At 35.3% G+C, this 10483-nt stretch overlaps 1 protein-coding gene across 4 annotated transcripts in view; it reads right to left on the reverse strand.

The window, feature by feature from the left end:
- The window catches only part of LOC134657627 (protein Skeletor, isoforms B/C), a 55539-nt gene extending 45429 nt beyond the window's left edge, over positions 1–10110 (reverse strand). For all 4 annotated transcript variants that reach the window (XM_063513193.1, XM_063513191.1, XM_063513192.1 and 1 more), the window contains exons 1-2: positions 10036–10110; positions 6116–6492 (exon numbers count right to left, since the gene is read on the reverse strand). In XM_063513193.1, the coding sequence (XP_063369263.1) occupies positions 6116–6176 (61 nt within the window). In that variant the 5' untranslated portion in view covers positions 6177–6492; positions 10036–10110. The remainder of the gene's footprint in view (positions 1–6115; positions 6493–10035) is intronic.
- Positions 10111–10483: the final 373 nt, after the last annotated feature.

A 10483-nucleotide genomic window follows, 5' to 3' on the forward strand; every position in this document is an offset into this window, starting at 1 on the left:
GAATCGGGCTCCAGATTGTTGTTGATTTTAAAATAGGCTAGGTAATACTCGTACAACAAATATCATTGATAAATTGTCTACTTTCAAAACCAAGTTTTTAATGTGCAAGTTACAAAAAGATAGAAAAGTTCGCGGAAATTTAAGGAAAACAGAGAAAACTTTCATTTTGGAAATGGAATTTCAATACCTATACAAAAATAAGATGTTTCCGAAATTTTTCCTAGTGACAGATTTCCTGGTAGACATTTCTTAAGTAATTTTAGAAAATTAATGACGGCACATTCTAATCTAAAGTAAATAACCTTTACAGTACATATGGGGCTACTTTTCCGCACTAGTGCGTAAAATAGCACTTTTCGTGCGTATGTCGAAACTTTAAAGTGCCATATGTACTGTAAAACGTTGTTCGATACACGTGCGAATAGGTAATTCGCAACTCGTGTCGATTTAAAACACTCCCTTCGGTCGTGTTTTAATTTATCGCCACTCGTTTCGAATTTCCTCTTTTTCGCACTTGTAACGAAAATAACTATTTCTCCAACATGCTCGGAAATGTTCACCTTATTGTAGCAAAAATAGTACGAAAAGTTCTTCTTTATTATCAAACCCAAATAAAAAAAAACTTATTTCTGTCTGCCAAACATCTGCAATAATGTAGCACAATGTAGTGTATGTGTGTGTTTTCTGATTGTAATGACAATAGTGGGTAGATGCCTTCTTGGTCCCACTATTGTCATTACAATCAGAAAACAGAGCCCGTACCATGAGTGACAGTGTCAAAACCATGTCAAAACTGACATTTACGCTATCGAGAACGTAATTTACTTTCTATACATCTCGTTTGCACTAATATGCGAGTACGAGCGAGATGTAGGTATAGAAAGTAAATTACGTTCTCGACGGCGTTTATGTCAGTGCCAAACTGGTGGTAGCCGTACAGAGATACTTGGTTTCTTAACTAATTAAGAGAGCGCGTGAGAATCATCCATTTATTTGCGTCCTTATTTCGTCGTTCGTGGGAAACTGTCAAGGTTTCGTTAAATCAGGGGGGTGTCACTCCGCAGTTTAGGTACATTTGGCCGGCGCGCCCATCGGACAGGCGTATGGCAGTGGGCTGCCGCTCGGCGTGCACGATAGTTGCGTCACGTGGCGCTCGCGCAAAATTGAAAATACACAATGGCTTCGAAACTTACTTCCGTGAGAATCAGACATACTATCTCCGGATAAAAAATGTATGTTTACATAATCAACGTTTGTAATTCCTACATATTTATCTTAAAAATAATAAATCAGTGGGTATAAAGTCTATTTTTTTTATTCGGTAGACTAAAATGACATTTCATAGTATGAAATGACACATGATGTTCATACTATGAAATGTCATTTCAGTCTACCGAATAAAAAAATAGACTTTAGGTATAAAAACTTGTCAAGTGATAACCCCGTGCCGACAAACTGCGGCGCGCAAAGGAGATTCACGGTTCGTGCGCAGTTATAAGTTTCAATTTTGCTTGCAGGCGGCGATATAGGTGTAATTTTATACCTAAATCTGACTTTTGTGAAGGAGTGAATTTTCTGTACGGTAGTACTATTAGTTATTCTGTGGTTAAATAAGGGCCGATACAGACGGACTGCAACCAGACTGTAATTTGTATGGGAACTGCACGCCGCCGCCGACTGCACGCCAACTGCAACGTCTGCGTGCAGTTCCCATATAAGTTGCAGTCGGGTTGCAGTTCGTCGCCTGTACCGGCCCTAAAGGGACATGTAGAAATACGAAAATAAGCAGCTTTGGATCGCAACCTCGACCGAAAACTAAAATCTAATTTTCAAAAAATATAGAGACTCTTGTTCAGTCATCTGAGTACGTACCTTACGTGGATGACCATCATGTGTACAGTGTGTACTAGGTAATTATACGCAGACGAAGTCGCGGGCAGAAACTAGTATTAAATATAAGATAAGAAGACATTGTTTACAACATCCAAACCCCCGTCACCTTCAAATCAATTGTGAACAGGCACCTTCTGGGCAGGCTCGCTCCATCGTAGGCCACGTCTTCGCCTCGGCTAGTCTGTGGCCATGAGTAAGGCCATTTATAATTAAAAAAAAATTAAAAAAAACACCTCTGCCTAAACAAAACGCACACAGTTGACGGGATATTCCACATCCTGTTTAGTGACCTTCGTTTAACACTGTAACACAGTGATTCTTAGCCTTTTTTACATGCATTTTTTGCGCAATATCCGCGACATCCGCAGACCTAGCCAAGATTGTAATTTGTAAATATGTACTTAATAAATACATATAGGTACATATAAAAAAGATGACAATCGTTTGTCGGCAAACGCCAAACGGAAAGAAAAAATATGTCAGGATGACTTGCTGCTAAAAGTCACGTGATTTCCATAGGTACATAATTTCAAATATCTGGGAGACCGAGCTCGGAAAACATATAAAAACTCAAAAATGTGCGTTTTCTCAGAGACAAGACCTAACTAGATCGATTTTTCGCCCCCGTAAACCGCCGCATGAAATCGCTGGAGCCGTTTCGGAGATCCCCGAAATATTATAGCTGGTCAAACCAATTTGTCAGTCAGTAAGAACCAGGAAAACTATACTCATTCCTTTCTTTGGGTGGTAGTAGGTACTATAACACAAAGATAGTATGATTCTCTCTGTCTATGTTTGAAATGAGACAGTCCTTTGATAAACTATACAAGAATTGCTCGTTTAAAGGTAGATAGAATCCTTTGCAGTTCACTTCATGTAGGTACCTATGAATAAATAGTTCCAGTTTTGGACTAAGGTTACACACATCACGACGTGTGGAAATCCTTGCATCTGACCTGACCCAGTTCCGTGGCAATAAGTTAAATTAGCTTCAGATAACTGGATCACCTTGCTAAGTTTTATCATTAATCCTGCTTGCTATTTGATTAGGTTTGGCATTAGATCATTCCTGGTTTTGTATTAGGTTCTAACTTGTCTTTTCTGTATCCACATATATTGAAGGGGCTTTCCAGATATATATTCTGGTAGGTGGTAGGTACCTAGCTACGTAACGAAATTTATTTAACACTAAAAAGCTAGGAAATGAAACCGATTGTTGGTGTGACTGCATGGGGTTGGGGTCCGTTAACATTTTGGTCCAACTATCATCAATACCTACTCTGTCAAACTGACATATTTATTCGCTAACGAATGAAAGCTAACACCACGAATTCGAACCTAGTCTTGTATATTTATATGTTCCGGGGATCTCGGAAACGGCTCTAACGATTTCGATGAAATTTGCTTTAGGTATGGGGGTTTTCGGGGAAGAAAAATCGATTTAGCTAGGTCTTATCTCTGGGAAAACGCGGATTTTTGTTTTTTTTTGTTTTCCGAGCAAAACTCGGTCTCCCAGATATTATCTATAAAATATAACATCATTTTATTGCTACCAAGTAAGGATATCACGAGAGGAAACAAACACACTTTTCGTTTTTTTTTTAATAATTTTACATTAAGTAAAACGGACTCAACCAAATTCTTTAATGAATTGAAATTATGTAACGAAAATTACGTAAACCTATTGTGATCGTTAAGACCGTAGACCAGCTGTATTTGGAGCTTGTTCAAGATTGGCTAACTTTCATATTTGACATACATGAACGCAGATCTCATCTCACCTGACCGTAGTTGCATTAGTCAGACCTTTACACACCGTGGGTACCATTGTGTTTAACCTATGGGCTCTCAAGTAGTATGTAATGGCTCCTCTACACGATGGGCCAGCACCGGCCACTCCAAGGGACGCATTTATGCGTTAGAGGGAGCACGTGATATTGCTATCTCATTCTACCGCATGGCTGTTTCCCTTGGAGTGGCCGGCGCTGGCCCATCGTGTAGAGGAGCCATAACTCATCAGTAACACGCTGATTAATGTCAAAAGTCACAAAAATAAATTAAATAGGTACTAATAATTTTTGTCCATTTGAATTTTCCATACGAATACGAGTCAATTGGACAAAAATTATTATAGCTGGTCAACCAAATCTTGTCAGTAAAAAAAGGCGCGAAATTCAAATTTTCTATGGGACGATATCCCTTCGCGCCTACATTTTTCAAATTTGCCGCCTTTTTCTACTGTCAAGATCTGGTTGACCTGGTTGAGTATAGCTTACTTATTAATTTAATTTATTAATTTTAGGTAATTAATTAATTAAAATTAATAAATAATTAATTTTAATTAATTAATTATTAATTTAATAATTTAATTAAATTAATTTAATTATTAATTTATTTTATTTATGAATTTTCTTTTGTTAGTAGTGTTTGCAATTGCGTTGTTGATTGTGTTGATGATTAACTTGGATTACATTGATATACGCGAACACACGTTTCGAGTACGGCACGTTTTATAATCTTACTATGTCTGGGGAGACTTTGTCTTTTTCTTCAGGGGAGATATGATTCCGGGATCATGTCACCCCCAAAGCGATCAAGTATATACATTGTAATAAATTTACTTACAAAATGATTCATAGAGCTATCATAAATATTTTCTTTTCTTTAGTAAATCATGCCGCAAAAGTACGTCCAGAGATACACTGATTTAAACTTTCAAGGTTTTTGACTGATTATTGTTTATTAAAACGGGATTTAATGGCGTATAATTCAGTTTTTAATTATACAACCGACTCCGAACTCCGAAAACGGAATTATCCCCGTGGCCTTTGAAAAGACTAACTAAAGTTGACATCAACATTTTACGAACTACCCGCACTTGGTCTTGTTTATCAAGTTAAACGTTTTACACACAGGGGATGTTACTCGGTCGACAAACAACACTTATAACGATATTTGGTTTTCAACCGGCGATATTTGTTTTTATAGATGAAATGCTATTTCAATTCAATGGCTTTCCGACCTTATGTACTATAGAACCGACGGTCCATAGAAAGGATTTTAGGATTATGCAGCTCAAACACCGTCCTCGAAACGTGAGCAGTAAATTTCTAAACTTATTTATTATAGTAAACAATAACGACCAGATATGGGTAAAAAATTTAAAATTGCTGTAGGTAGATACCTACAGCAATTACATACAGCAGCGTCAGATGACGCTAAAAATACCTTCATAATAACTTTAAAAAATTTAGCTTGTTACAAGAAATTTTATGTTAATAACTTAGATTTTTGTTTTTTTTTTAACTTTTTTTTTGGTTCAAAAATTGATTCCCTATTTTATGTTGTTTTATGGATAATACGATTACATTGTTTTTTAAAAGTATAAGATTATGGATTAATATGTGTTAGATATCTTCATATATTAATTTTCTGTAGATAAAGTGAATAAATTAATGTAGATACTACCCTCGAAATTGACATTGCCGCTTAAAATCTTTTTACCAAGTGTCCCCAAATCTGGAAGACTTGATCCCTTCGGCTTAGACATCTGATTACCGGAAATACAACTTCAAAGCATGGAAGATGCAATATATATATGTTTGCTGTGTATTTTACAAATTATAGATGCATTGCTAATAGCGATCCTAGTTATATAATCAATGAGAATCTGGTATGGGGAGACACGGTAAAAATCTGTTTACCATGTGTCCCAAGAACCAGGGTCACTTGATCCCCCTAGGATCAAGGCTCCCGACCAGGGGTAAACAAGTCTCCCTTACATAGGGGACACATGGTAAAAGTCAACAGTATGGGTTTTCATTAAATAATGGTCTAATTTATTGCACAAATCTGTTCTAATTCAAACTATTAATGAAGAGATAAATTCTGAATCGTATGGTCTATAAAGTTTTTCAATACTACAAATAGTTAAGAAAATGTATGCTAAAAACAAAAGGGGTGATCAACCCTCCCCAGTTTCCCCTACTAATTTGTTTTTAATTCGTGTACGTGTTGTAATTTGTTATGCGTATACCTAATTATTTCCGAAAAAAAGATAAGTGTACAAAAAAGCTTAGATAACTAAAGTACTCGATTTTTAAGAACTTTAAATTGTAGAGACTCACGGCAATTTCCACCAAAATATTTTTCATCATATTTTGTAGTCTCAATCTAAAATATCCCGAATAACCGAGTACAAATGTTTAGCATTATTACTTACCGGCATACAGGGCAAGAAGCACCAGACATACCCCCCGCGGGGGCGGTCCACGCCCCGCCATTGGTCGGCGGGCGGCACAGACAAAATATAACGATGTACAGCAAACTCCCTCACTTTCCCGGGTTTTCGCACCTTTTCCTCGCACTATTTTACTTTTTAATTTCCGAACGTCACTTTATTTTTTATTTTTTTTACGACGCGTGTGTCGCTGACCAGTGTCGGCAGAACACTGACTTTCACGTTGCGATTATGTAATATTCCGATATGATGATACGTAGCCTTTCACTTGCTTGCATCTTGTAAATAACTTCATTGTTTTGCTTATAATCTATTTATTGTCGACCCGTCAGTCTTGTTTTTAGCTACGTTTGTTATTGCTGAAAAAAAAATTGGCGGTTATTTTTTTATCAATTGTATAGTTTTATCAAGTATATAAAGAACATATACTTGGTCAACCAGATCTTGACAGTAGAAAAAGGCGGCAAATTTGAAAAATGTAGGCGCGAAGGGATATCGTCCCATAGAAAATTTGAATTTCGCGCCTTTTTCTACTGACAAGATTTGGTTGACCATCTATAATTCATAATATTACAAAATTGTTTTTTTTTTGTGGCACCATATCGACAGGCTGGCTAGAACATGTTTTTATTTATTTAATATAAATAAATACACTTTATAAAAAACCGAATAAGGAAATATTTCTTTATAAACACAAACAAACACAAATATCTATAATTATTTTCGTTGCGTTTTTCAGATTATTCTATTTTTAGCTAACATTCATATCACGTTTTCACGTACGAATCTTCATTTTAATACTTAATGAATATTTTGAATGTCAGAGTGAACGCAAATCGCAAATACATCCATACCCACGCAAGCGAAATATACGCCTACATAAATGTTCATAGCTTTGTCGAATTTCGTAGAACATGCTAACAGATAACAGGAATCAAAGAGTAACAGGCTATTTACGGATATTGTTGACCTTATTATAGTTGCTCTTGTGTACTATATTATAATTATAGTAGGTACATGATTCATAAAAGTCAAATGCGTATAGAAAGAAGCGTAGGAAGCTTACTTGTTATTTTGTTATTGAAAACAACCCTGAGGGTCTACCGCGAAAACCGAAATTCGCAAATTGCGGGAATCTTTCTAAGATGCCCGCAATTTGTAAACTTCGATTTTCGCGGCTATAGCCCTGTTTATCCTCCTTAGACCCGGTAATTTTTGCAGTTTTGAATTTGGAACCTTCTTTAATTCCATTGTAGTTCAAAATTCGATTTAATTTTGGCCTTTTAAAAGGACATCGGGACTTTGGAGGTTAAACGGGAAATAGAACATGTGGTCTTAGATCTAATGGAAAACGTTTTAAAATTAAAACTTAAAAAGTGACAAGCGAATTGTTTTATTAAATAAGTAAACAAGTTATATTTCAAAAAATTATAAACTAAAATTAAAAACTACAACTAACTACAATAACTAAAATTATAAATAAAAAACTGGCTCCAGCTCCGTGCCTTGTGAAGTTGTGACAAGCTATCAACAATATTCAAGCAATATTGAACTTCATCATGCATATAAAAACCTCCCTTTAATAAATAAAAAAATAAAATTAGACCTGGATCAAAAATTAAAGTGTTGCTGCAGACTGGAGATCAGATCATATTGAGTTCTAAATATTCCTAGTATTTATGTTTCTGACACAAATTTAAAGGTTTGTTTTTTTTGTGCAATTTTTTTGTCTCGGACCACTTTTGTTTTTCTCGATATCTTTAGCATTCTCCGTCCAGCACCCATATTGTGTAGGTATGTTACGTGTGTATGTGTTACGTATTAATATGAAAGCACTAGAGGCTTAATATTGGTCTCCAGTTTTCATGAAATCAGTACCTATCTATTATAAAAAGCTGAAAGTTCTTTGAGTGCGAGCAAAAACTCACCTCGGTTTCTCATTATAACTTTAACGTTAGGGAACTTTCACTTTGATATTTCAGAAAAGATTAAAACTCATTTTTTATGAAGCTTAGCGAAGTCTTAAAATGCGAAATAAAAATAACAGTTTTCTTTAATTACACCGTAAGGAAAATGTGAATTTCTGCAACTAATTATTCTGAGAAAGATTCAAAGGTAAACAACTAGGGAAGTGCTAAAATCAAAAATATTCTTTTTCTGTGTTTTTAAAGTAAAAAATGGTTTTTATCTGTTTTTTTAGGTAGGTAGCCAATTACAACAAACTGAAATATGTAGGTATGCATAACTATATATTATATGACATATAATATATGTGTTGTCATCTAAAACCCTTTGTTGAGCTAACTATGGGACTAGGTCTCTTTTATTTATTCTGTTATTTGTTTAGAGTCAACTAGTCAAGTAAGAAAATTGGTCAAAATAGGTATTTCCGATTATTAACTCTGGTTTCGCTCTGGCTTCTCTGTCACAATTTGATGTGTGACATACAAAACTGAATTTATATTTGGGGGATGTTTAAAATAACAGTTTCATACAGTTCTGTCACATAATTTGGGACCAGTAAACATAACCAAAACACATTTTTAATAAAAGAAATCGTCTAGAATTAAATTATTTTAAACAAGTTACTCTAATTTTAGTAATTAAGTCGAGGGAGGGAATAAACGCTCTAAGTAGGTATAGGTATATGTTTTATCCGTTTTTGGGCGATTATTTTGAACGTTTATACGACTTAATAATACGTGCTTAATCCGTTTAGATATTTTTATCATGTTCGAGTCTCACACGGAGTTTTACAAATGTAGTCACTTATTTTTTTAATGTTTTAACGTCATCATCATCTTCCTCGCGTTGTCCCGGCATTTTGCCACGGCTCATGGGAGCCTGGGGTCTGCTTGGCAACTAATCCCAGTAATTGGCGTGGGCACTAGTTTTACGAAAGCGACTGCCATCTGACCTTCCAACCCAGAGGGTAAACTAGGCCCGTATTGGGATTAGTCCGGTTTCCTTCACCGAAACGTATTTTTACATATTTTTTTTATGTTTAAATTTGATGAATGTCTTATCACACATCACTAAATCACATGTAGGTATAGGTCTGACAGCTAAATAAAAATATGTAGGTATGTTCTTCCTGTAGAATATGTATTTTTTTTTACCAAAATACTAGTAAATACAACTGTTTCTGTTACCAACGTAATGAAACAGGAAATGAGTGCGCGGGAAACGCTTTTAGTGAACTGCCGCCATATTGGATTTGTACATCTCATTTTGGAATAATACATATCCTTTCAAGAATTAAATTTTTACATACATTTATTAAATATAATAATTATGTATGTATCAGCGTATGCAATATATCAATTTGTTTAGAATGAAGTTTTATTAAATAATTTTAGAGAATAATTGTATTTTCCAGGAAAATCGAAAAAAAAAACTTTTTTCTCAAATGATAAAATTAGAACTTTAGTTTTGGATATCAAGCTTCAGTGAATTGTTTTTCAAAATCGTTCTGTTTATTTTTATTCCTTAATTATTATTTTTTGTACCAGTGAACATTTGTCGAAGGTATATATTTTTAGATGATTATTAAATTGCAAATGTTACTCTCTAATTTGCGTTTTACCGCAATGCTCAACATAACGTAACAATTGCGACTTTTTGGTATTAAAAACCACTCTACACCAGACATCCCTTACACTTCACTTGGCAAACGCTTTCATCAGCAATTCAGACCCCCTGCTATCGGAAAAATCGAAAAACCATAACATTATGCCGCATTGGACCCCAAAACCGCTACGAAAAAAATCAATCCGTCACGTAGAGCGTTCGAATTTCAAATTTTAAAAAACAATTGACGCTCGATGTTCACTTTTTTTAAGACCCCTACAGAGAGCCAGACTTGTCAAGAGGTGTTTTTAGATCAATTAACAAAATTTAACCTTTGTGTGTGTTGCCGATTTGCGTTGCGCGACACGCGCTTGCCGCTCAGCGGCGGTCCGGGTACTGATTCCCTCCCCACCAAAAACGGGACGCGTGGAAAATTCTCCCCGTTTTCAGGGAAATAGTAAACTTTGACCTTTCCTTGAAGTGGGCGTTTAATCAAAGTTCATTTGACGTTTTCGCCCACGCTTGATATATGGAAGTTTATTAAATTATTGTTATTAGAATTGATACGCGTGTAGATTAATGAATGGATAATAGGGGTACTAACACCAATACCTAATCATTGTGCTAAATTTATAGCTAAAGTTGTGCCGTGTACTTACATAATGGCAACGAATCGAGATAGTTTTATTTTATAGGTACCTGTTTTCTTAGTATAATCTAATTTAACAGAAAAGTGAAAACACGTTCAAGCAACCTGTGCAGTGTGCACACATTACGTGT

This window comes from Cydia amplana, chromosome 20, assembly GCF_948474715.1.
Source record: "Cydia amplana chromosome 20, ilCydAmpl1.1, whole genome shotgun sequence".
Classification (NCBI taxonomy): domain Eukaryota; kingdom Metazoa; phylum Arthropoda; class Insecta; order Lepidoptera; family Tortricidae; genus Cydia; species Cydia amplana.